The sequence below is a fragment of the Lycorma delicatula genome, chromosome 11 (genome assembly GCF_047948215.1).
Source record: "Lycorma delicatula isolate Av1 chromosome 11, ASM4794821v1, whole genome shotgun sequence".
Taxonomy (NCBI): domain Eukaryota; kingdom Metazoa; phylum Arthropoda; class Insecta; order Hemiptera; family Fulgoridae; genus Lycorma; species Lycorma delicatula.
Window position 1 is genome coordinate 82,237,146 of NC_134465.1, and position 27,535 is coordinate 82,264,680.

The window sequence follows — 27,535 nt, forward strand, 5'->3', positions numbered from 1 at the left end:
TATGGAAGTGAAACTTGGACGATCGGAGTATCTGAGAAGAAAAGATTAGAAGCTTTTGAAATGCGGTGCTATAGGAGAATGTTAAAAATCAGATGGGTGGATAAAGTGACAAATGAAGAGGTATTGCGGCAAATAGATGTAGAAAGAAAGAAGCATTTGGAAAAATATAGTTAAAAGAAGAGACAGACTTATAGGCCACATACTAAGGCATCCTGGAATAGTCGCTTTAATATTGGAAGGACAGGTAGAAGGAAAAAATTGTGTAGGCAGGCCACGTTTGGAATATGTAAAACAAATTGTTAGGGATGTAGGATGTAGAGGGTATACTGAAATGAAATGACTAGCACTAGATAGGGAATCTTGGATAGCTGCATCAAACCAGTCAAATGACTGAAGACAAAAAAAGAAGAAATTTATTGAATGTAAGATTTACGAATAACTGAGCAGAGCGAACCAGTTGGTTTCCTACATGGTAATTCCAAGAGAGGTTATAATAAAAACTACATCTAAGAACTTCAGTAGTTCTGGCGCTTATAAAATTGTGAAAAAATATTTCTTCTTATTTAATGAAATTTATTAGAATTAAGTCGTAGAAATTTTCTAAAGAAAGTTAGAATATTAAAGTAATTAAAAAATTGTAATTGTAAAACCATATTCGAAATACTTTTTAGAAAAAAAAAAGAAATTTATAATTACTTCTTTGCCTGCTTAGTTTAAATGTTTGCGTATGTACTTATATTCTTTTGTTAACAGATTTATAATAAATTTTGTTTCTTTTAACAGAAAGGCATCGGTTTAAAAACTTCTACTGCTAGTGTGCGTACAGCTTATATAGAATGTATGTCATCTTGTTTACACGGAAACACTTTACATCAAGGATTAGAACTAATACCATTATTGGTGAAAAGTGTCGAAAAAGCTGTCTCTCAACCGACTCAAGTAATTTTAATTTTGTTTATTACATTTATTTTGTATTTGTATGTATATACAGGATGATTCAGATGGATAGGACAATACTTTGACAACTCATTCTAGAGGCTAAAAATAAGAAAAAAATTAATATAAACATAAATCCGAAAAAAAACGCTACGTTAGCGATTTACAAGGTGAAAGATTTCACCCGAGTTTCAGTTCCTCTGAGTAAATTAAGGCTTTCTGAAATTCTGAGAAGGTCAATTAAGGGGCAAATTCAATTATTTCTTATGGTTTTCGAAAAAAATAGGTCCCAGAACTGTATCTCTCTTAGTTTCTAAGATATTCCATGTAAAACACCAAAAATATGGTCAAAACACACATTTTTTTACGTTGACGTACAATAACGTTGTTAAATTGGCGATAAATCGTACATTTTTAAAACGTAAATTGTAAAGAATTTAATTATAAGAAGATTGATGTAAATAATGTCAACAGAAAAGAAATAAAATTTTAAACATGTCGACTCTTATTAACAACAAAACCGACGAAAACTTAGAAGAAAATGTTACAAAAAAGGAAATAGATGTGTCTAGTAAACCCAATGGGTTGGTCTAGTGGTTAACGCGACTTCCCTAATCAGCTGATTTAGAAGTCGAGAGTTACAGCGTTCAAGTCCTAGTAAAGCCAGTTATTTTTACATGGATTTGAATACTAGATCGTGGATACCGGTGTTCTTTGGTGGTTGGGTTTCAATTAACCACACATCTCAGAAATGGTCGAACTGAGAAAGTACAAGACTACACTCATACATGTCATCCTCTGAAGTATTATCTAAACTGTAGTTACCGGAGGCTAAACAGGAAAAGAGAGAGGCATATGTACCCTTAGTATATATAGCTACTGTACAAAATATCTATTTTTAAGTCGTGCAGACTTAATCATTCTTTACATAAAAATTTCCATTATCGTTCTTTATCTTACTGCTTGCTCTTGTAATTGATGTCATGCAGATTAATGGCAAAGATTTACGCTCAGTTTTGAAATTATCTGAATAATGAAAACTCTGGAAGCCGATTTAAAATAACAAGATTTTCATCTCGTTAATGATAGTTTAAGTTAGAATCTATTGCGATTAGAAATTTTGTGAAACCACCTCGTGTATTCTACTGTTATTAAGGCATTCATGTAGAGTTTGGCTGCCAACATCCATGAAAGGTTGGATGACTATATTTATTTGAATGAAAAAAATCACTTCTTTATAATAATATTGTTGCAAAATCATGAAAATTTTAAGATTCGTGGTACTATTATCCATGTAATGGATAAAATATGTCAAAATATCCATTTTGACTAGTTTCATCATAGACGTACGTACATACTGTCGCTGAATGGATGGCTTCAACAGCAAAAAGCACCTTAAAACCTTATTGTAACCCTGACAAGAGCTGTTTGCAGTTTCTGAAGCGGTTGCCCTGAGAAGGGCCGTTTTTGCGGCACAGAAGGGTACAGAAGCCAAACCCCACCAGGTTGGTCTACTGGTGAACGCGTCTTCCCAAATCAGCTGATTTGGAAGTCGAGAGTTACAGCGTTCAAGTCCTAGTAAAGCCGGCTATTTTTACACGGATTTGAATACTAGATAGCGGATACCGGTGTTTGGTGGTTGGTTTTCAATTAACCACACATCTCAGGAATGGTCAAACTGAGAATGTACAAGACTTACACTTCATTTACACTCACACATATCATCCTCTGAAGAATTATCTAAACGGTAGTTACCGGAGGCTAAACAGGAAAAAGAAAAAAAAAAGATGTGTCTAGTAGTTACAATAATTTTAGACCTACGGAAAACAAGTTGGCAACACTGATTTTTTCATCACAATTTGTTTAAATACTACTCGTTGTTGTCGGTTAATTGTGGTAATGTGTTAAATAATCTTTCACTCATAAATAACCTTTCAATTTATAAAAAATATCAATTTATTGTAATTTCTACACAGCAACAGTTTCGTCAGTGCCTTAACTTTGAGTTATCTAAAAATCTCGGTTTCAAAACAGTCAGACTCCGTGTTAAAAATATTAAACTGGTTACCTGTACTGTTTACAGGTAAAAATGTATTTTGTCTGGTTCTTTATCATTACCCAACAAACCATGAGAAAGTGACCGTACTTTGTTTCTCTTTTTTTTATTACTGTTATGTTTTTTAGTCAAATAATCACATGCAGACACAGTCAATTGTCTTGTGTGTATATATAGTAACAGAGACTGCTCATTATTCATCTCCCTAATTGTAAGTCTGTAGTCAGAGTGCACTAAATTGTGAACTTTCAGAATGTTTTCATTTGTTTTTGAAATGAAAGTTCAGCTGGACTCTGGTGGGGGGGGGGGGTTTCATATCTGCAGATTCGTGGCCTTTGTTGAATTTGTTAAATGAATAAAAACATTTGATCGGTTCAGACATTTATTCCTGAAAGCTGGTTATAAGAGTTCATAATATTCTGAAGTTTATTTCCAGATTTTTAAACAAAATTTGACGTAAACTTATTCTGTTTTTTCATCCATCTTGCAAATTGAATAATCTGTCACTGTAGCTTTGTACAGTGACGGTTTATTCACTAACACATGTACACTCAAAACTTAGTTTAAAATAATTATCATTTATTTAAATATAATTCTTTTTGTTTATTTAAATGAATGATTAACGTGCACGAGCGTACTGTATTTATTGTGGGGGGGTACTAGCATCCGAATTTATAGGGGGAACACACCCACCTTGTGATATTACCAGTTGGCGCACCACCCCCTCTGTTCCAAACCCTGAGGGGGGCTTTACCGGAGGTCCTCTTTAGACCCTCTAACTGAGTACATCTCGGTCATCAGCCAGGCCTCGGTCAGGATGCCACCGATGTAAATGCCTCGGCAGACATTTGCGTCAGTAAATACGTATCAAATTTCGCCTTCACATAGGCCTTAAATGGACATCGTCACATCCGACCTAACATGATTACCTCAAACTAACTAAGTGAAACTGCGGAAGCGCGAACCGCGCGCCTAGTACAGATTTGATAATACCGTTCATGAGTGTGAATGCCTCAGAAGATGAACGAGTTTAACCTTATCCTATCACAGTGATCCGCGGTTGATTAGCGCTCCGCGAAAATATGTTGGTATCTGATTGCATCCCTTCATAGTCTTATGCTACCCTCTTGTGAAAAAAATTTCAAAAAATTACAGTATATTAAAGAGATTTAAAAGATTCTGACAAAAAAGCCATTAAGATTGGATATTTTTTATGCCTGTAACAAAAAAAAAAATTGAAACGTTACAAAATTACGATAATTTAATTGAAGAATATTTTTTGCGAGAGTGGGAGAGAGTGTGATGGAGAGGGTGGGAGGGGGAGGGAGAGACAGAGAGACAGAGAGAGAGAGAGAGAGAGAGAGAGAGACAGAGAGAGAGAGAGAGAGAGAGACAGAGACAGAGTGAGTGAGAGGGAGATATATATATATATAGAGAGAGAGAGAGAGAGAGAGAGATAGAGTGATAGAGATATATAGAGAGAGAGATAGATACATACACACACACACACACACACACACACACACACACACACACACACAGAGAGAGAGAGAGAGAGAGAGAGAGAGAGAGAGACATAAACACACACACACACACACGCACGCATGCATGCATACATACATACATACATACATACATACATACACACACATACACACACACACGCACGCATGCATGCATACATACATACATACATACATACATACATACATACATACACACACACACACACACACACACACACACACACACACACACACACACATATATGCACACAGACACATATATATATATATATATATATACGCATACATGCATATACACACAGTTGAACGATACGTAGACCTTCCTCAATCTAATTGTAATCATTTAATTACTATTTTGGAGCATCAAAAGTATTTAGTCTTCATAATCTCCAGGTAGATTTACTATGGCGCTTCCGGGCATGAAACAAATAATCTTAGGACCTCAGGGAGATTTCCATATGTATTCAAGTATAGTAGATGGGATCAAGTAGAAGCAAGAGTATAAAGAGTAAACGTCCTACTGAGGGATGTGTATGTGTAAGACTTCTTACAGCCCAAAGTGTGTGCTTCCATAATGCTTCATTTAGGGATTTTATTATTGTGTAGGAGCAGGTCTTTATACAAAGTTAAATCTCACATAGATGAAGCCCTTTGCACCGTTTACTTTTAATTACTTTGTTTGTACAGGAGACTGTATAAGCATCTGTTTCCATGACTGAACTGGTAAAGATAGAAGGTTATTTTAAATTCCAGAGTTGGAAGTTTTCTAGTTAAAATGATCGCAATAGATTACTCTCTTATAGAATCTTTCACTCTGGAAGGTATATGTAAATTTTTCTTTCTTGTGGAAAAAAAAAATAAAATTAAGATAATAGCTTGGGTTTTTCCGAAGAACACGTTTTACTCTTTCTTGTACATCAGTTTGTAATGAATTAACGCACTGTAAATGATGATATAGTGTTTCAAAAATAATTCTATTATTGAAGTGCTATTTTGTTATTTTTTTAGGTTGTTATTGTGAGTGAAGGCCTTACTGCAGTTTGTTTATTATTAAAATTAGCAGCGGTTGAAACGAGCGACTCGAAAATGAATACGCTTTGGAATTTAATTATCAACTCAGAAAAACAGATATTCGTTTCCGAAAAATTTCTTACGCAAGCTTCGAATGAAGGTAACTTAATGATTTTGCTTTTTTCTTTGTTTATGTTCATAGTATGTTTATAAAAGTGCAAATTGTATTAGCACTTAAAGGAAAAATTTGAGGATTGATTAACGATCTAAGAAAAAAGAAAATAAGAACGTTAAGATGTTCAGTGATGTGGTTCTTTAGTTTAAAATGTTATATAAAGCTTGACCTAAGTTTACCGTAGTTATTAGATTAAATTGATTAAGGCTGGATGAAGAAATGAGTAGAAAACTATCAATAGATAGCCTTAATAGATAAGAAATTGTTGTATGAAATCTTAAAAGATGGATTTCATTAGAAATAAATACTTAAAAAACTCTCTCTCTCTCTCTCTCCCTTTCTTTATTTCTTTCTCTCTCCCTTTCTTTATTTCTTTATCCATTTCTTTCTCTCTCTCTCTCCCTTTCTCTTTCACTTTATTTATTTCTCTCTCTCTCTCTCTCTCTCCTCTCTCTGTCCCACTATCTCTCTCTCCTCTCTCTCTCTCCCTCTATCTCTCTCTCCTCTCTCTCTCTCGCCTCTATCCCTCTATCTCTCTCTCTCCTCTCTTTCTCTCCTCTCCTCTCTCTCTCCTCTCCTCTCTCTCTCTCCCTCTATCTCTCTCTCCTCTCTCTCTCTCGCCTCTATCCCTCTATCTCTCTCTCTCTCCTCTCTTTCTCTCCTCTCCTCTCTCTCTCCTCTCCTCTCTCTCTCCTCTCTCTCTCTCCCCTCTCCTCTCTCTCTCTCCTCTCTCTCTCTCTCTCTCTCTCTCTCTCTGTGTCTTTCTCTCTCTCTCCTCTCTTTCTCTCCTCTCCTCTCTCTCTCTCTCTCTCTCTCTCTCTGTGTGTCTTTCTCTCTCTCCCCCCTTTTCTTTCTTTATTTCTTTCTCTCTCTTTCTTTATTTCTCTCTCTCCCCCCCCCTCTCTCTCTCTCTCTCTCTCTCTCTCTCTCTGTGTGTGTGTGTGTGTGTGTGTGTGTGTGTCTTTCTCTCTCTCCCCCCTTTCTTTCTTTATTTCTTTCTCTCTCTCTTTCTTTATTTCTCTCCCTCACACACTCTCTCTCTCTCTCTTTCTCTCTCCTTTTCTTTATTTCTCTCTCTCCCTTTCTCTCTCCTTTATTTCTCTCTCTCCCTTTCTCTCTCTCTCTCTCTCATTCTCTCTGTTTATCTCTCTCTCTCTCATTCTCTCTCTATTTATCTCTCTCTCTTTCTTTCTCTCTCCCTTTCTTTATTTATTTCTTTCTCTTCGTCTCCCTTTCTTTATTTCTTTCTTTCTCTCTGTCTTTCTTTCTTTTCTCTCCCTTTCTCTTTCTCATTCTCTCTCTGTCTTTCTCTCTCTCACTCTCTCTCTGTCATTCTCTCTCACTCTCTCCCCCTTTCTTTATTTCTTTCTCTCTCTCACTCTCTCCCCCTTTCTTTATTTCTTTCTCTCTCTCACTCTCTCCCCCTTTCTTTATTTCTTTCTCTCTCTCTCTCACTCTCTAATGCTTCTAAGAATCAGGTAAATAGTTTTGTGATTATTTACGGTTAGTTATATTTGATTTATTAACATTTGATAATGCAATTTTTGAAGAAATTACTTTTTTAATTTCCGTTGCTGGCATTGTAACAACTGCTGTTACGATTAGCAGTTGGTATTGTTTAGTATCAGGCTGATCACTCATAAAATCAAGGTTAATTGAACCCAAATTGGCAAAGAATCTTGAAATTCTGGGTATTCATATCTAGTTAAACATTTTTTTATTTACTGAACATTACAGATTATTTTGTTTTAAAAAATGCTATTTTTTTTATTAGTTAAATGTAGTTTTTTTTGTATGTAGTTAGATATAATATCAGGAGAAATGAATGTAAAAAAAAATAATTTTTATTTGTAACCCTGTTTTTGTAACTAGTTACAATGTAGTTTTTTCAAACTAATAAATGATTTCTTGGATGAATGATTAATATTGCTTTTGAACATCTGTTAAATTTTGATACAGAACATGATTTAATCTCCTGTAAGGTGTAATTATTATTTTTTTATTTCATTGTGTATCATTAATGTAATGTTGCATTAGGAGCCAATTGCGCAAGAATCCCACCACGACCTCGTCATCTTCAAATCGTATAGAGCTTCTTTAAGCGGCCGATTTTTTTTTTTTTTTGTTCTCAGTCATTTGACTGGTTTGATGCAGCTCTCCAAGATTCCCTATCTAGTGCTAGTCATTTCATTTCGGTATATCCCCCCCTAACAATTTGTATTACATATTCCAAATGTGGCCTGCCTACACAAATTTTTCCTTATACCTGTCCTTCCAATATTAAAGCGACTATTCCAGGATGCCTTAGTATGTGGCCTATAAGTCTCTCTTCTTTTAACTATATTTTTCCAAATGCTTCTTTCTTTATCCATTTGCCGCAATACCTCTTCATTTGTCATTTTATCCACCCATCTGATTTTTAACATTCTCCTATAGCACCACATTTAAAAAGCTTCTAATCTTTTCTTCTCAGATACTCCGATTGTCCAAGCTTCACTTCAATATAAAGCGATACTCCAAACATATCCTTCAAAACTTTTTCCTGACATTTAAACTAATTTTTGATGTAAACAAATTATATTTCTGACTGAAGGCTCGTTTCACTTGTGCTATTCGGCATTTTATATCGCTCCTGCTTCGTCCATCTTTAGTAATTCAACTTCCCAAATAACAAAATTCTTCTACCTCCATAATCTTTTCTCCTCCTTTTTTCACATTCAGAGGTCCGTCTTTGTTATTTCTAATACATTTCATTACTTTTGTTTTGTTCTGGTTTATTTTCATGCGATAGTTCTTGAGTAGGACTTCATCTATGCTGTTCATTGTTTCTTCTAAATCCTTTTTATTTTCTGCTAGAATTACTATATCATCAGCAAATCGTAGCATCTTTATCTTTTCACCTTGTACTGTTACTCAGAATCTAAGTTTTTCTTTAACATCATTAACTGCTAGTTCGATGTAGCGGTGATAGGGAACATCCTTGTCGGACTCCCTTTCTTATTACGGCTTCTTTCTTATGTTCTTCAATTATTACTGTTGCTGTTTAGTTCCTGTACATGTTAGCAAATGTTCTTCTATTTCTGTATTTGAACCCTATTTTTTTTAAAATGCTGAACATTTTATTCCAGTCTACGTTATCGAATGCCTTTTCTAGGTCTATAAACGCCAAGTATGTCGGTTTGTTTTTCTTTAATCTTCCTTCTACTACTAATCTGAACACTAAAATTGCTTCCCTTGTCCCTATACTTTTTCTGAAACCAAATCGGTCTTCTCCTAACACTTGTTCCACTCTCCTCTCAATTCTTCTGTATAGAATTCTAGTTAAGATTTTTGATGCATGACTAGTTAAACTAATTGTTCTGTATTCTTCACATTTATCTGCCCCTGCTTTCTTTGGTATCATGACTATAACACTTTTTTTAAAGTCTGACGGATTTCCCCCTGTTTCATAAATATTACATACCAGTTTGTATAATATATTAATCGCTTCCTCACCTGCACTGCGTAGTAATTTTACAGGTATTCCGTCTATTCCAGGAGCCTTTCTGCCATTTAAATCTTTTAATGCTGTCTTAAATTTAGATCTCAGTATTGTTTCTCCCATTTCATCCTCTTCAACTTCCTCTTCTTCCTCTATAACACCATTTTCTAATTAATTTCCTCCGTATAGCGGCCGAAACAAATGAAAATCTCACGGCGTTACTTCCAGGCTGAAGGGAGGATGATCAAGTTGTGTCCAGTGCATTTCTTGTAGTTTAGAGACTGTTAGAGCTGCAGTATCGGGTTTGGTGTTGTGGAGGAGGATAACCAGTTGAATCAGTTGGTCTCGTCTTTTGCGTCGATATGCAGCCGTCACCTTGTTCAACAGCTTGCAGTAGTAACAATCTCAATTCCTGTCCGAGGGGAAGTGAACCATTAGTGGATTTAGCGTAGGTCTTCTTTTGCCCTCAAACTGATCAGTCATCAGTTCGGCCTTAAGAGCAGCATTGATTATGTGTCACTCATGCAGAAAATGAATGAATAGAATGCATTGTCTGTAAAAAAAAAAATGGTTGAAAGAACTTTACCAGCTGACAGTCGAGTCTTGGCTTTCACTGGGGCTGCCTCCCTTTACCATCGCCACTCCATACCAGCTTGTTTCGACTGGGGAGTGTAGTAGTGGACCCATGTTTCGTCGCAGGTGACGATCTGACCCAAAAATGCGTCACCTTCTTTCACAAACCTTGCTGTAAGCCTACTGACAGACCTGCAAACATCTTAACTTCTGATCCACGGTCAGAAGGTAAGGGATCCATCTGCCACACACTTATGGAAATGTAGGTCGTTTGTGACGATTGCTTGATAGCTCCCATATATTATTCAAACCTGTTCTGTAATTTTGGATATTCTCATCTGTCGATCGTGTTTAAAAAATGTCTCAAACCACGCTAATGTTTTCGTCTAATGCTGGTCTGAGGACGGCAATTGTGTTCCTGATTTTCCCCTTGTTTTCTTTCTTCCTTATACTCTTTATGCCAGGCAAACACACAAGTCCTTGACAATGTTTGGGCCCTGAATTGTGCAGTCGATCTCCAGAAATTTTCCGTCCTTCACGAGCAGGAAATTTTATAATTATGCATCGAGTAGTGGAGGGGTGCACCTGTTGCTTCGACATTATGAACGTTACTGACGAATCGGTTGGGAGTGTGGATTGGCCGGCTCTTCCCCGACTTCTAATGACTCCACCCAAAGATACTAGAAGCGCAGGCCCAGTCCTACCAATTGTAGACGCTTGGGGGAAAAAAATTTCTTTTATATTTAATTTACTCTTCTATTATGATATAAGCTTTTCTAGTATTTATTGCTTAGCTACTTGTTAGTTTCACTTATTTTTTTAATTTTTATGAACACATGTGTGCTTTCTTATTCTGACTTTCATCAATACTTAATCAGGTAAGTTGTATACTGAAATAAAAACTTGTAAAAAATATTATTTTTAAATTATTTGTATAGAGATTTTGCCTTTCAAGCAGAGAAGACAAATGTCTGTTCCACTTGAAAAGCTGCAATGTCTCTTTTCCAATATTTTAAAATTAGTAATTCATTAACTTTTTTTTTCTTTTTGTATAACTCGTATGCTAAATCAGTGATGAAAGTCACTGTTAAAAAGCAGTCGTGAGAATATAACAATAAAAAATTGCAGTATGTTATTTATTAATAAAAAAATAAAAATTTTAATATTATATTAGCACTGTGATTTTTTATAATAAACAGTAGGGTTTATCTGTTAAGCAAAAAACATTTAGGACAAAATTTTTTATTTTATGTTGAGTAGATATGTTAGCTTAAATAAAATAAGGAAAGTGAGGTATGTATAATTCTTACATGGAGAGATTAGCTGTCGTATAAGATTATTTCTTTTACATTACCATAAAATCTGATTTCACTAGTTAAGAAAAAAACCAAATTTTTCTTTAGCAAAAGTCAATCGTTTTCTGTGAATATAATTTTGTAAAATTTAATTAAAAAATTAAAAAAGCAATAATGGAGGCGCCTTCCTTGGTAAAATATTCCGGAGGTAAAATAGTCCCCCGTTCGGATCTCCGGGTGGGGACTACTAAGGAAGGGGTCACCAGAAAAGTAAAAAATAACATTCTACGAGTCGGAGCGTGGAATGTTAGAAGCTTAAAAAAGGTTGGTAGGCTAGAGAATTTAAAAAGGGAAATGGATAGAGTAAACGTGGATATAGTAGGAATTAGTGAGGTTCGGTGGGAAGAGGAAGGCGACTTTTGGTCGGGTGACTTTAGAGTAATTAACTCAACATCAAATAATGGGCAGGCAGGAGTAGGTTTCGTGATGAACAAGAAAATAGGGAGGAGAGTGGAGTATTTCAAGACGCATAGCGATAGAGTCATTGTAATAAGGATAAATTCAAAACCTAAACCGACAACGATTGTTAACGTCTATATGCCTACAAGCGCCCATGATGATGATGAGGTAGAATGTGTATACGAAGAGATTGATGAAGCAATTAAACACGTAAAAGGAGATGAAAATTTAATAATAGTTGGAGATTGGAATGCAAGCATTGGAAAAGGCAAGGAAGGAAATATAGTGGGTGAATACGGGCTGGGCAAAAGGAATGAAAGAGGGGACCGACTTATAGAGTTTTGCACGAAGTATAATTTAGTAATTGCCAACACCCAATTTAAAAATCATAATAGAAGAATATACACTTGGAAAAAGCCAGGCGATACTGCAAGGTATCAGATAGATTATATCGTGGTTAAGCAAAGATTTAGAAATCAACTCGTGGACTGCAAAACTTACCCTGGAGCAGACATTGATAGCGACCATAATTTGGTGATAATGAAATGTAGATTGGGGTTTAAAAACCTGAAGAAAAGGTGTCAGATGAATCGGTGGAATTTAGAGAAGCTTGAGGAAGAGGAGGTAAAGAAGATTTTTGAGGAGGACATCGCAAGAGGTCTGAGTAAAAAAGATAAGATAGAAAATGTAGAAGAAGAATGGGAGAATGTTAAAAAGGAAATTCTTAAATCAGCAGAAGCAAACTTAGGCGGAATAAAGAGAACTGGTAGAAAACCTTGGGTTTCAGACGATATATTGCAGCTGATGGATGAACGTAGAAAATATAAGAATGCTAGTGATGAAGAAAGTAAAAGGAACTATCGGCAATTAAGAAATGCTATAAACAGGAAGTGCAAACTGGCGAAAGAAGAGTGGATTAAAGAAAAGTGTTCAGAAGTGGAAAGAGAAATGAACATTGGTAAAATAGACGGAGCATACAGGAAAGTTAAGGAAAATTTTGGGGTACATAAATTAAAATGTAATAATGTGTTAAACAAAGATGGTACACCTATATATAATACGAAAGGTAAAGTCGATAGATGGGTGGAATATATTGAAGAGTTATACGGAGGAAATGAATTAGAAAATGGTTTTATAGAGGAAGAAGAGGAAGTTGAGGAGGATGAAATGGGAGAAACAATACTGAGATCTGAATTTAAGAGAGCATTAAAAGATTTAAATGGCAGAAAAGCTCCTGGAATAGACGGAATACCTGTAGAATTACTGCGCAGTGCAGGGGAGGAGGCGATTGATAGATTATACAAACTGGTGTGTAATATTTATGAAAAAGGGGAATTTCCATCAGACTTCAAAAAAAGTGTTATAGTAATGATACCAAAGAAAGCAGGGGCAGATAAATGTGAAGAATACAGAACAATTAGTTTAACTAGTCATGCATCAAAAATCTTAACTAGAATTCTATACAGAAGAATTGAGAGGAGAGTGGAGGAAGTGTTAGGAGTAGACCAATTTGGTTTCAGGAAAAGTATAGGGACAAGGGAAGCAATTTTAGGCCTCAGATTAATAGTAGAAGGAAGATTAAAGAAAAACAAACCAACATACTTGGCGTTTATAGACCTAGAAAAGGCATTCGATAACGTAGACTGGAATAAAATGTTCAGCATTTTAAAAAAATTAGGGTTCAAATACAGAGATAGAAGAACAATTGCTAACATGTACAGGAACCAAACAGCAACAGTAGCAATTGAAGAACATAAGAAAGAAGCCATAATAAGAAAGGGAGTCCGACAAGGATGTTCTCTATCTCCGTTACTTTTTAATCTTTACATGGAACTAGCAGTTAATGATGTTAAAGAACAATTTAGATTCGGAGTAACAGTACAAGGTGAAAAGATAAAGATGCTACGATTTGCTGATGATATAGTAATTCTAGCCGAGAATAAAAAGGATTTAGAAGAAACAATGAACGGCATAGATGAAGTCCTACGCAAGAACTATCGCATGAAAATAAACAAGAACAAAACAAAAGTAATGAAATGTAGTAGAAATAACAAAGATGGACCACTGAATGTGAAAATAGGAGGAGAAAAGATTATGGAGGTAGAAGAATTTTGTTATTTGGGAAGTAGAATTACTAAAGATGGACGAAGCAGGAGCGATATAAAATGCCGAATAGCACAAGCTAAACGAGCCTTCAGTAAGAAATATAAGTTGTTTACATCAAAAATTAATTTAAATGTCAGGAAAAGATTTTTGAAAGTGTATGTTTGGAGTGTCGCTTTATATGGAAGTGAAACTTGGACAATCGGAGTATCTGAGAAGAAAAGGTTAGAAGCTTTTGAAATGTGGTGCTATAGGAGAATGTTAAAAATCAGATGGGTGGATAAAGTGACAAATGAGGAGGTATTGCGGCAAATAGATGAAGAAAGAAGCATTTGGAAAAATATAGTTAAAAGAAGAGACAGACTTATAGGCCACATACTAAGGCATCCTGGAATAGTCGCTTTAATTTTGGAAGGACAGGTAGAAGGGAAAAATTGTGTAGGCAGGCCACGTTTGGAGTATGTAAAACAAATTGTTAGGGATGTAGGGTGTAGAGGGTATACTGAAATGAAACGACTAGCACTAGATAGGGAATCTTGGAGAGCTGCATCAAACCAGTCAAATGACTGAAGACAAAAAAAAAAAAAAAAAATTAAAAAATTAAATTCCAATTTTTTGATATAATTAAAAAAATTGTTACGAATTAGTTAATATATTAAATAGATTAAATGTAAATAAAGACTAGAATGGTTAATTATGATAAAACTAAGTAACCTAGAAGATCCAAAATTTATTAAAGGTATAATCCACTAATATTAGAAATATATGTCGACAAAACTGTTTTGAATTTAATAAGAAATACAGTATCTTTCATAAGTTTAAGGACAAGTTAAAAATAACTGAAAAATCAGTATTTCATGACAAAATCTTTATTTTATACAAGTAAAAATTAAAAATAAAAATAACAGAGATAATGCTACATCACTTTTTAAATGTTTAGTATTTTGTATGACCTCTATACGATTTTAGGCATGCTGCTACTGTATCGGGCATTGATTCAATCAATTCCAGACATTTTTCTTTCGTCCCTGTTGCCACAGACTTGCGATTTGAAGACGTAACTCAGCCTTATTTTTAGGTTATCTTTTTGCAAGTTGCAGTGCCATCTGATTCCATAAATTCTCAATCGGATTTATGGTCAGGATTACGAGCAGGCCAGTCCAAAAGTTCCACATCATTTGCATGAAACCGTGCCTTGGTAACTCATGATTTACAACAAGGTGCATTGTCTTGCTGGAAGATGAAATTCTCACCTGACAGGTTATGGACACTAGGAAGCACGAATTCTTCTGTTGTTTTTATGTAGTGTATGCTGTTTATTGTCCTGTCCATTATTCTAAGGTGTTCAGCGCCGTCTTTCCTTTCTTTTTCCTGTTTAGCCTCCGGTAACTACCGTTTAGATAATACTTCAGAGGATGAATGAGGATGATATGTATGAGCGAGTGTAAATGAAGTGTAGTCTTGTACATTCTCAGTTCGACCGTTCCTTAGATGTGTGGTTAATTGAAACCCAACCACCAAAGAACACCGGTATCCACTATCTAGTATTCAAATCCGTGTAAAAATAACTGGCTTTACTGGGACTTGAACGCTGTAACTCTCGACTTCCAAATCAGCTGATTTGGGAAGACGCGTTAACCACTAGAACAACCCGGTGGGTTGTCCAGCGCCCTCTGAAGTTATGCAACCCCACACCAAGACAACATCTCCACTTTGCACAGCAGGAACGATGCAGGCCGGTAGAAACTTTTCAGTTTTTGTTCGCCTGACCGTAATTTTTCTGTTTGAATAAACCTGGAATCTGCTTTCATCAGAAAAGACAACCCTTCGGCAAGTTTCTTTCAACCGGTTCTTCATTTGCTTGCAAAACTGACGACGCTTTGACTTGTTGACAGCGCTTAAAAGAGGGTTTGCTAATGCGAAATGCGATTCCATTGCAGATTCTTTTAAACGTCTAGAAAGAGTGGCGGTAGTAACCTGAATTCCATGATTTTGTGCTACTTCTGTTGTTATATCAGGCAAACTAGCAAACCGATTAAGTTTTGATTCCTTTATAATTGCTCTGTCTTGCCTCATTGACGTTTTTCGTGGTCGACCAGATAGTAGAAGATCAATGACAGTTTCTCTTGATCACGATATTTTTTAACGACTTGCTGTACACATGTTTTTGATATTTTTAATCGTTCAGCAATGTCTCTGTATGTTTTATTTGCTTTCCAGAGACTGATTACTTGTCATTTTACTTCTACACTAACACTTTTCTTACCCGTTGTTAATAAAAAAACTTTTTTCCGACCTAACCTCAAAGAAACAAATGCCAATTCATCACTGTTTTCATGGGAAACAGCTGATAATAGTCCCAACTTGACATTTTTAATTACTGTTGGTGTACCTGACACTTAAAGTGATTTGTACATTTTTGAACATTACTCTCTTAAAAACAAAAATTACATGAAAATTATAAAATCACTTAAGTTCTTTTAACTCAAAAAATAAATTTTTTAGAATTTTTTTCATTACTCTATTGAAAAACTCTAAATCACAGCTTTAAAATGATATCACACTCATCAGCCTAGGTTACATATTTTTTACGAGAAATAGTCATTTCTTTATATAAAAAAAAAGTGCTAAATTTAGTTCGTTTAAAATATTTAAATGACTCCATAAAATTTGAAGTATCTAACTTAGAAGCTTGCGGTTTTTACCAAAAGATGTACTTTTTAAAGCTGTTTCTTACAGACCTATAAGATTTGTATGTAGTTCATAAGTTTAAAGACAAACTGACATAAAGTCATTTTTTTTCTAAGGTGTCCTTAAACTTATGAAAGATACTATATATATAAAAAAAAACCTTAAATGTGAGATTATCCATTATTAGCAGTTATGTCAGAAATATACTTACAGGATTTTGAGAGTAAATCAGTATACGGCATCACACATAAAGTCTTAATAATTGACGTTGTGTGTTGATATTTTCATTATACAGTATGATTCAAAGAAACGGGAAATTTTTAAAATTAAATAACGTTAAATAACGTAATTTTATTTCATGTAAATTGTACAAATGTTGCCATTGTAGTATACATACATTTTAGTTTATTTTTTTAAAGATGACATCTTGCAGGTGACCTACTTTTCTACGTAAACACTCATTAAGTCTCTTTGTTAAATTGTTCACGGTTTGACGTAACATCTCAACTGGAATTTCCGCAATTGCTTCTCGGATCTTTGCCTTCAGTTCTTCCGTTGTAGCAGCTCTACTGTGGAATACTTTGCTTTTAAGGTGACCCCGCAAAAAGTAATCGCAAGGTGAGAGATCAGGCGATCTGGGAGGCCATCTAATGTCACCATTTCGTGAAATGACACGTTGTCCAAACAATCAGCGTACAGCTGCCATCGATATTCATGCAGTATGTGACTTTGCTCAGTCTTGTTGAAACCAGGCTGTGTTAAGAATCTGTGGAAATCTTTTTTGTTGTTCCACAACAAAGGTTTCAAACACGGCTACGTAACGACCCGATCTCCCTATAATCGCAAGACCGTTGTCATTCTCAAAAAAATAAGGGCCTATTAACACTATAACACCTGTAAGATGACATAGCACACCACACGGTCAATTTCTAGCTGTGCAATAGATGCTGGTGTAGCTGCGTAGGATTTTCTTGTGCCCAGTATCTGAAATTTTTTCTCGTTAACAAATCCACTGAGGTGGAAATGCGCTTCGTCTGACATCCACAGTTCGTGAACAAACTCTTCGTTCGTTATCGTTTATCTTCTGAAGCATTACATTACAGAATTGTGCTCGCACAACTGCATCGTTCGGTTTCAGTTCGTGGACGATCTGCAACTTGTACGGATGGCATTACAAGTCCTTCACTAACACTCTTCGAACACTTGAACTATGTGATTGTAAAGATGCTGAGAGATGACGGATTGACCGATGTGCACTTCGCGTGACAGCATCTTGAAAAGCTTGAACATTCTGTGGTGTACGGACGGTTCGCTCACGGCGTGGAGGTTTCTTTTTCATCGCCGAACCGGTTTCCTCAAAATTAGATATCCATGTTTTAATTGCAGGTGCTGATGGAACACGGTTGTGCCGTCCCAGATTGAAATGACGGCGAAATTCTGTATGCTCTCCCTTTACACTGTCATTGTTTTTGTAAAACGCTTTGATAGCAAATGCACGTTGCGCACCACTCCAAGGATCCATGATAACTAAATGGCAGGTTAGGTTAGAGTGCTGGCGCCACTTATCAAGTGGTACCAATCGCCTACAGGTACTAACACAACTTTCAAAATTTCCTGTTTCTTTGAATCACCTTGTACATAACTCTTTAATAAACAGTGAACCATTTCATAATATTAAACAAATTAAATTCTTAAGAATGTAAAATTAACATTTGAAATCTGTAATAATAGAATGTGTAATTATTTAGATATCAATAAATAAAATTTTTTCAAAAAATTAAAAATTTCAAAAAATTTGAACACACCTCTTATGAAATACAAACAGAATGTCAGTTTGATTATTCACCAGCTGGTACTGTTTGAGGGAGTCTTGTAATAAAAACTGCTACAGATAGCAGCACTGTTGTAAATTAATATGCAACAATTTTCATTAATATTTTTATTTTGCTATAACAGAAGTATTTCAATCTGACTGAGAACGTAGGACTTCGTGATAGTTCTTTTATGACAAAAATTGACAAAAAAAAAATGACAGAACAGCTAAGATAACGTTTTATCTCAACTGTGGTCTTTTTTTTTATTACTTTTAAGACCATAATGGATCACATTAGTTCATTTTTGTTTGGCAAGTTCTTTCTTTTCTTGCTGATTTGTTGTTTTTCAGTTTTCTTTTTTGCCAGTAATCTCTAAGGGTTTCAGATGTTCTTGCCCTTTCTTGTTCAGAGTGTTTTCTTGGGTTTTGATAGGAATCTTGTTTCTTTATTTTTTAATTTCTCATAGTTTCCGGTTTTCGTTTTTAGGTTTTCACGGGTTACGTCTAATTCCTCCATGTCTTTCTGTACTTTGTATAACCGGTTCGGTCTCCTTTTCTTGTTCCAGAAAAGTTTGATAATCCGTCTGATAAGTCTGGTCTCTTCCGTTCTGAAAATACGTCCTAGAAAGGAAATTCTCTTCTTTCTAAATTTATTAGTTATCGGGATGATAGTTTTGTAAATCTCTTCGTTTGGAATAATTCGCCAGATCCTGTCTTTCAATCTTTTCCAGTTTGTCGGTAAACCTTGTCTGGTACGGCCCAAATATGGTTTCACATCCGTAAAGTATTTCCGGTCGGATAACCGAGTTATAATGTCTTATTTTTGTTTTTATTGACATGCGTTTTTCGTTATAGATGTTTTGTGTTTTTATTGCGGCTTTGATGAGTTTATTTATTCTTTCATTCCAGTTTGGATTTTCTTGGAGGTTGTGTGTGATGTTTTCTCCCAAATATTTAAGTTTTCTACTAGTTCTATGTCATTATTGTTTATTTTTACTTTGCTTATGCATAGCGGGTCTCTCACCATAATTTTGGTTTTTTCGTATGAAATTTTTAGACCGATTTTTCCTGCAATCTCTTCCAGTGTTGACAGTTGGTATCTGGACTCTTTTATATTTTGGAATAGTAGGGCTAAATCGTCCGCAAAGCCTAGGCGATTTACTGAGATACCTTTTCCAATTTTAACATTGTCTTTATTTAATTTTTTTCCAATCCCATATTATAAATTCAAGGACGCAGTTGAATAAAAGCGGTGACAGTCCATCTCCCTGTCTCAGTCCTGTTTTGATGTCGAATGGATCAGATATTTCTCCCCTGAATTTAACCTTGGATTTGGTATCCGTTAGTGTTAGTCCGATGATTTTGACTAGTTTTGGGTGAAGCCGTAAATTTCTCAGGATTTTTAGCAGGGATTCTCGATGTACACAATCATATGCTTTCTTGAAATCAATAAAAGTTACTACCAGTTTTTTATTCCTTAGTTTATGATACCCTATAATTAATTTTAAATTTAGAATTTGTTCTGGGCAGCCTTGTAATGGTCTAAATCCCCCATGGTATTCGCCTAGTTCTTGTTCCAGTCGGTCTTTGATTCTGTTGTAAATTATTCTCGATAGAATTTTGTAAGTGCAATCTAGTAAGGAAATTCCCCTATAGTTGTCAGGGTTAGCTTTTATGTAAAGGGTGGATTATTACGGTTTTCCATTCTTCCGGAAATTCCTCTTTGTACCATATTTTTACCATTTCTCTGTGGAGATTTCTATGTATTTTTTCTTACGCGTTCTTCCATAATTCTGGAGTCAGGAAATTTTCTCCACTTGCTTGGTTTTTTTTTTCTTTTGCTTCAGAGCTATCTTTACTTCTACTAATGTCGGTGGAAGGATGTTTCCTCTTGGTGTTTTAATCTGGGTATTTGTGTTTATTTCCAGTAGTTCTTTTGGTTCTTCACAATTTAGTAGTTTTCTAAAGGTTTCTCTCCTGATGTTGGCATTTTCTTTATCAGTGTGTGCCCGATTTCCTTCTGAATTTCTTAACGTTAGTGTTGGGGCATTAAATGTAGGGTTCTTCAGTTTAAAGTGGTTTATTTTAAATAGATTTTAAATAAAAAAAACGATACATTTTGAAAGTGTTGCAAACGATATGGAAAAAGTATAATTTCAATTGATGATCTTTGTTAATGTTAATTATTTTTTCTCATCGTAAATTTTATTAATTTTATAAATAGGTGATTGACACCAGTAAATCAGAAAAAGAAAATCGTGAGAGCTCAGACCAACAAACCGCCGGTTCTAACGAATTGCATCCTAAAGTCCTAATTGATACGCTGGTGACATTTTGTTCTGGAACTAATTTATCAAAAGAAGATGCTGAAGTTCTTGCTTTAGAATCTTTACTTCCTGCTCATCATCCTTTACTGGGTCAGTTATTTATTATTATTATTATTATTTTAAAAACTGTCTCTCTCTCTCTCTCTCTCTCAGAGAGAGAGAGAGAGAATTTTTTAAAGGCTTGTGTGTTTAACAAAATTGTTAAAATTCATAAAATTCTATTTATTTATTTGTATGTGGCGTCTTATGATTTTATACGTTTTAATAATGATGTTTTACTTTTGTTTTTTCAGTTTCTGCTTGTCCAAACTTGTGGTCTAAAATGTTGAAACATTTTAAGTTAGACCCAAAACAATTTATCACTAATTATAAGGATGATCTTATCAATTTATTGGTTAAAAACTATAAAGTTTTAATGGTATGTTTTTTTTATATAATTAGAATTTTATATTCATGTGTGTTGTGTATTTCATTTTTCTTGTTTTATTTTTAATTATTGCATTTACTGGATTAAATCATTTTTATCCTTAATCTGGACCCGGGGTCGGCAACCTGTGGCTCACGAGCCACATGCGGCTCTTTAGTTCCATACGCAAATATTATTTATTTTATAAAAAAAAAAAAAAAAAAAAAAAAAAAAAAACATTTAAAAATCGTTCTGAATTGATTAACGAGGATTAGGCACCGATTCGATCTCTCTTTGCCACTTGTACTTGCTTTTCACCGCACCCCTCCCATGTGACACACGTCGTCAGTCCATCAGAAGCTCTCAAATGATGCCGTCGTTAGATGTTTCTATGTAGATTTTAATTCGCTTTCGACGCAAGACAATTTGGCATCTTCACCAGTGCTTTGGCTGTGACGTATTGTTTGTTGTTTCAAGTAAAAGAGTTAGAAGCGAAATATATTTTTAAAGTTATGTATGTATATATATATATATATATATATTACTATTATTATTATTATGCTTTTACGGCCAACATGGGACAACTTAAGTCAATTTTTAGTTGGATCTTTTCTGTGAAAAGCGTGTTATTTTACTCTTCCGAGCTGCCCAGTATTTCTTCATCCGTTCAGAACTTGCTTTCTTTTCTTCATCTGTAAACACCCTCTTCGTTGTATTTTGTCGTTTGTCTGTCTTTTGTTTAAATCTAATGCTTTTGTCTTTTAGCTTTGTAATTTTTACAGTTTTATTCTGTAGGTCGGTCAGGGAAATTCCCAATTCTTTCATATCTTCTCTAATTTCTTTGATCCATCCTACTTCTAGCTTTTGGAACCAAAGCTTTTCAATGATATTTCTTGACTGTCTTGTTTCCGGTGTCCTTATGAGATGACCGAAGAAAGAGATTCTTTTTTTCCGCATAGTATCAGTAACAGGCTCTATTTCTCGATACACCACCTCATTTGGCACAATCCACCATCGGCCTTCTTTTTGGTGTTTTTTATTGATACACGTTCTGACAATTCTCCTCTCTATTTTCAGAATTTTTTCAATTCGGTTTTTCTGAGTGATTTTGAAAAGGGTCTCGCTTCCGTAGGTGACTTCTGGTTGAACTACAGTTTTATAATGTTTAAGTTTTGTTTTAGCAGAAAGGCATTTTTTGTTATATGTTGACCGAGTTAATTTTTGGGATTTAATCATTTTATTTGTCCTGTTTTGCCATGTCATTTTTTCATTTAAATTATAAGTTATTATTTCCCCTAGATATTTAAATCGTTTTACTATTTTAATTTTCTGATCGTTTACCGTAATGCGCTCTATTACCAGAGGATCTATGGCCATCAGTTCAGTTTTTTCGAAAGAGATATGAAGCCCTATCTTTTGTGCTAGGTTTTGAAGGCTCATGATTTGTGTTTTGGCTTCTTGAATATTATTTGCTAAAAGAACGAGGTCATCTGCAAATCCTAGGCAATTTAGTGCGATGGAGTTTTTCTTAGTACCCATTTTTATATTTTTTGGATTTATTTCATTCCATTTTCTCATGACAAATTCGAGGGCGCAGTTAAAAAGGAGTGGTGAGAGGCCGTCTCCTTGCCTCAATCCAGTTTTTATGTAGAAGGGTTGAGAGAGTTCACCTCTGAATTTCACTCTGGACTGGGTATTGGTTAAAGTTAATATATAGTTATATATATATATATAAACTATATATATATATATAAACTATATATATATATATATATATATATATATATATATATATATTTTAGTTTCTATAATGATAATTATATTTTGAGTTTCTTTATTAATTTTAAGAAATGGTTATTTATATTTATTTATATTATAAATATAATTTAACTAAACTTAACCAACGCTTGCTTCGCTCGTTAACCTTGACTAATTAACACCGTAATTTTTTGAGTATTTATTTAATAAATTCAGTAATTATTGCAATTATGTAAATAATCAAAACACTCCTGTTAATTAGTCAAGGTTAGCAAGCGAAGCGAGCGTAGGTTAAGTTTGGTTAAATTATATTAAAATTAATAAAGAGACTGTTTTGAATCTATGTGTTTTAACTCTATATCGGCCCATTTTCCACTGAAATCCGATTGACTGCTTTGTTTTTAAATAAAGCTGTAGGTACAGTGGTGTTAATACGTAAGTACCAAAAAACCGAAGTAAAGATAGGTAACATAATAAATATTATATTTGTAAAATACATATTATACATATTTTTTTCCAAATAGGATACCTAACTACTTTTTTGAAGTCAATAAGAATTGTCAAAAAAGAAATAAAGTACTATTGTTGGATATTACCGCGAAAGTGTTTTTATTAAAATATATATTTAATAAATTACTTATTTTATTATTTATCTATTTTATAGCTTTTATTATTTAAAAGTTAGAGTTAAAATAATAATTTTAAGTGTAACTACCTATGAATTATTATTTAATAAACCTATTTTCAAAAACATTTTGTGGCTCTTTAAAAATGTTGAAATTTTGTAAATTGTAATTTTTGACTCTTCTGACTTAAAAGGTTGCCGACCCTTGATCTAGACATATTTAGAAAGAAGTACTGTTGGGCTATTAAAAATAATGTTTATTTTTAAAAATAACTTTATTATTACGTTAAAGGCTTTAACTAATTTTAATATTCCACAATCTTAAAATATTCATTGTTATTTGAATGAATTTCTGATAATTTTCTTTTATTTATTGATAAGTGGCTGCTGTCTGTACCTGTCAAGCATGTACTTTATTAAATTGTCGTAAAATATTTTTTACTATTCCATTACTCTCCACATTTTCACTGTAAATTTTATTTATCATTAAATGCAGTTGCCGGTTCACAAATCTTACATTCAGTAAATTGACAATTATTTTAAAATGTACACTTAAAATATACAAACCTTAACCGGAAAAAACTTCTATGATTGTAAATGCAGCAACCTAGTATATAAAAAAGCTCACAGCATGCATGAATGCAAAGACAAGTGATTGATGTATGACTTGTCGCTTATAAAAATATTTTTTTTATCACACACGCACACAAACAGACACACACGCATGCACACACACACACACACACAGAGAGGGAGAGAGAGAGAGAGTGTGACAGAGAGACAGACACACACACACACAGAGAGAGGGAGAGAGAGTGTGAGAGAGACAGACAGAGAGACAGAAGCATACACTAAGAGAGAGAGAGCGAGAGAGAGAGAGAGAGAGATTGAGAGAGAAAGAGAGAGAGAGAGAGACACCCACCCACACAGAGAGAGAGTGAGGGGGAGAGATAGAGAAAGACACACACACACACACACACACACACAGAGAGAGAGAGAGAGAGAGAGAGAGAGAGAGAGAGAGAGAGAGAGAGAGAGAGAGAGAGAGAGAGAGAGAGATAGTGAGAGAGACAGAAGCATACACACACACACACAGAGAGAGAGAGAGAGAGAGAGAGAGAGAGAGAGAGAGAGAGAGAGAGAGAGACCCACCCACACAGAGCTAGAGTGAGGGGGAGAGATAGAGAAAGAGAGAGACACAGACACACACACAGAGAGAGAGTGAGGGGGAGATATAGAGAAAGAGACACAGACACACAGAGAGAGAGAGAGAAAGAGACAGACACACACACACACACACACGAGAGAGAGAGAGACTGAGAGAGAGAGAGAGAGAGACACACATACACACACACACACACACAGAGAGAGTGAGAGAGACAGACACATACATACATACATACACACACACACACACACACACACACACACACAGAGAGAGAGAGAGAGAGAGAGAGTGTGAAAGCGAGAGACACACACACGATTACAAATCATTAATCTCATCCTCTGAAGCAATACCCTGACGGCCTTCGTGCTTATGTGATATTGCTCTAACAGATTTTTCTTAGTCCCCCAACTCTGAAATCAGGAAACTGGATGATTAGTAACAAATATATTAAGAAAAGTTGCAGATCGATCTATGCCCAATCATGAAGGAGATGTTACATGCTGTTTCCAAAAGTTGCAGAGTGGGTTCATGCATTTCTAATTTACATAAAAATAATTTTGGCACTTTGATATAGACTTTGTGTATCCATTACCCACCCGTACACTTATTTTTTCGTGTCCGAGTGATGAGATTTAAAACTTTTGCGAAATACACTAGTATTGTGCCACCGAAACACCAGAAGCATTTCCTTGCCACAGATCTTCTAGCGTGCATTTGGTCGGGCAGAGGGTGCACTTTAGGAGATGTTCAGAGTCCTGAATCTCACCGCACTCGCAGTTCAGGTCGTTAGGCTCTGTTTGACGCCATCTAGCGCGTTTAACTCGGGTCGGTGCCATCCCAGTTTGAAGCCGGTTTAAAGTTACCCACGTTTTCCAGTCCAGATCATGTCCTGGAGGTGTCGGGCCCTTTTTGGGAATCATAGAGGGGGCTCGATAGATGTGTGTTGAAAACTTCCTTTCTTGATTTCAGTCTTGGAGGGGGTGGTCGATCCATCTGGTACATTGTATGTCGTGTATCGAAAGATTGTCTTTCACACAAACAAATAGCAATCGGGCGTGCCCTGGGCAACGTCAAGTGTTTATTCTTGACGGCGGATCGTTTCACCATCGAGCATAGAGACAATCTTTCGATTCTCATTAAATCCATTGTCATACAAAAACCGTTCTCATTTGAAATTCTTTATTTCGATATTAGATGTAAAGGCTTGGCTGTACCTCTTGGTTGTTTGTTTTTGGGCATCCGCTAACAGAACAGCTTGGACTAGTCCGACCGAATTGCAGAAATTATAATTGTAATTCTGTTTAGTTCCCTTTATAGTTTGCACAGATCGTGGCCCCAAGAAAGGGATTAAAAGCGATAAGGAAGTCTACTCGCAGAGAGATCGTGCGGGAAAACAAACTTAAAATACAAAGTCGTATACATCAACGACTTTATAGGCAGTGTGCTCATCATTCTTGCAATTTTCGAAGAGCATATCTTCATTCAGGATAGGTTAACAGATTACCGATAACAAGTTTGAAATAATGAATTCTGTGCATGAAATTGCTTTTCTCCGGCTGCTACAGATATATGCCTTAAAGAAAATGTTACTCGGCCTAAAAATTGTGTTTACCTGAACATATCCAAACGAATATAGGACTGTTCGTTAAGTCAGTCTGTTTGAAGGCTTATTAGGTATATATTGTGCAGTTAACAACCTTGCTTGAATCATTCAAAGATTGAAATCATTAATGGTGGTGTTTGATGTAAAAAATAATTGTTAAATTGTAAGCAAATGTTAACCGTGTTTATTAACTTTACAAATTAACAGATATATTATATTGTTTGATGATAGCCGTTGAAAGCATTTAGATAAATTACAAATTACATACTTATAGATTGAATTTGATTTGAATATAAAATATAACGCGATTGTAATAATTGAACGCGTTTAAGAATTGCTATGCACGAATAAATTAACATGTTGCTGTAATGTGTGGAGAAAGCCGACTGAATTAAGTGACTGTAGAGGCAGAAACAACCTAGTGGTCAGTAAGAAAACTAATGCTTTTAACTGTCATCACCTTAATATAATTCTTAGTGTGTTCATAGAGTTCCTTTAATTTTTTAAAGTTCAAGAGGAAAAATTATTTTTTTTTTTTTAATCAGGTAAAGTAAGTAATTTTAATCTACAGTTTTAAAGAGATGGAAAGGAATATTAGTTATTTGAAAATTACCTGAAGTTTCCAGCATTATTTGAAAGTATTTTTGATTTCAGAACGATGCTAAAAAAACGTAATATAGTAAAAAAAAAAAAAAATTGAACTACATAATTAATACTGATGAAACTGAAATTAGATTTTTTTTTTAATAAAAAAGAGTATTTAATAGAATAGAAAACTAATGAAAAGGAAACATATTTTTATTTCTGTTATTCTTCTACATTATGTTGTACAGTGGATTTTAGAATAAAAAGACTAATTACGTTGATGAAAGCAGAGTAGAAGAAATATTCCTCTGTAGTAATGTTCATGAAAATTATTTTCATTTTTTTTTGTCTTCAGTTATTTGACTGGTTTGATGCAGCTCTCTAAGATTCCCTATCTAGTACTAGTCGTTTAATTTCTGTATACCCCCTACATCCTACATCTCGAAAAATTTGTTTTACATATTTCAAATGTTGCCTGCCTAGACAATTTTTTCCTTCTACCTGTCCTTCCAATATTAAAGTGACTATTTCAGGATGCCTTAGTATATGGCATATAAGTCTGTCTCTTGTTTTAACTATATTTTTCCAAATGCTTCTTTCTTCATCTATTTGCCGCAAAACCTCTTCATTTGTCACTTTATCCAACCATCTGATTTTTAACATTTTCCTATTGCACCGCATTTCAAAAGCTTCTAATCTTTTCTTCTCAGATACTCCGATCGTCCAAGTTTCACTTCCATATAAAGCGATGCTCTGAACATATACTTTCGAAAAATGTTTTCCTGACGTTTAAATTAATTTTTGTAAACAAATTATTTTTCTGACTGATGGATCGTTTCGCTTTGTGCTATTTAGCATTTTATATCACAACTGTTTCGTCCATTTTTAGTAATTCTACTTCCCAAATGACAAAATTCTTCTACCTCCGTAATCTTTTCTTCTCC

General features: G+C 34.7%; 1 protein-coding gene across 1 annotated transcript in view; it reads left to right on the forward strand.

Annotated features, from left to right (window-relative positions):
- Nucleotides 1-27,535, forward strand: part of LOC142331983 (stalled ribosome sensor GCN1-like) — a 208,614-nt gene that overhangs the window by 64,074 nt on the left and 117,005 nt on the right. The window contains exons 10-14 of the mRNA XM_075378033.1: nucleotides 784-939; nucleotides 5,527-5,689; nucleotides 7,160-7,182; nucleotides 20,344-20,536; nucleotides 20,740-20,864. Of these exons, the coding sequence (XP_075234148.1) occupies nucleotides 784-939; nucleotides 5,527-5,689; nucleotides 7,160-7,182; nucleotides 20,344-20,536; nucleotides 20,740-20,864 (660 nt within the window). The remainder of the gene's footprint in view (nucleotides 1-783; nucleotides 940-5,526; nucleotides 5,690-7,159; nucleotides 7,183-20,343; nucleotides 20,537-20,739; nucleotides 20,865-27,535) is intronic.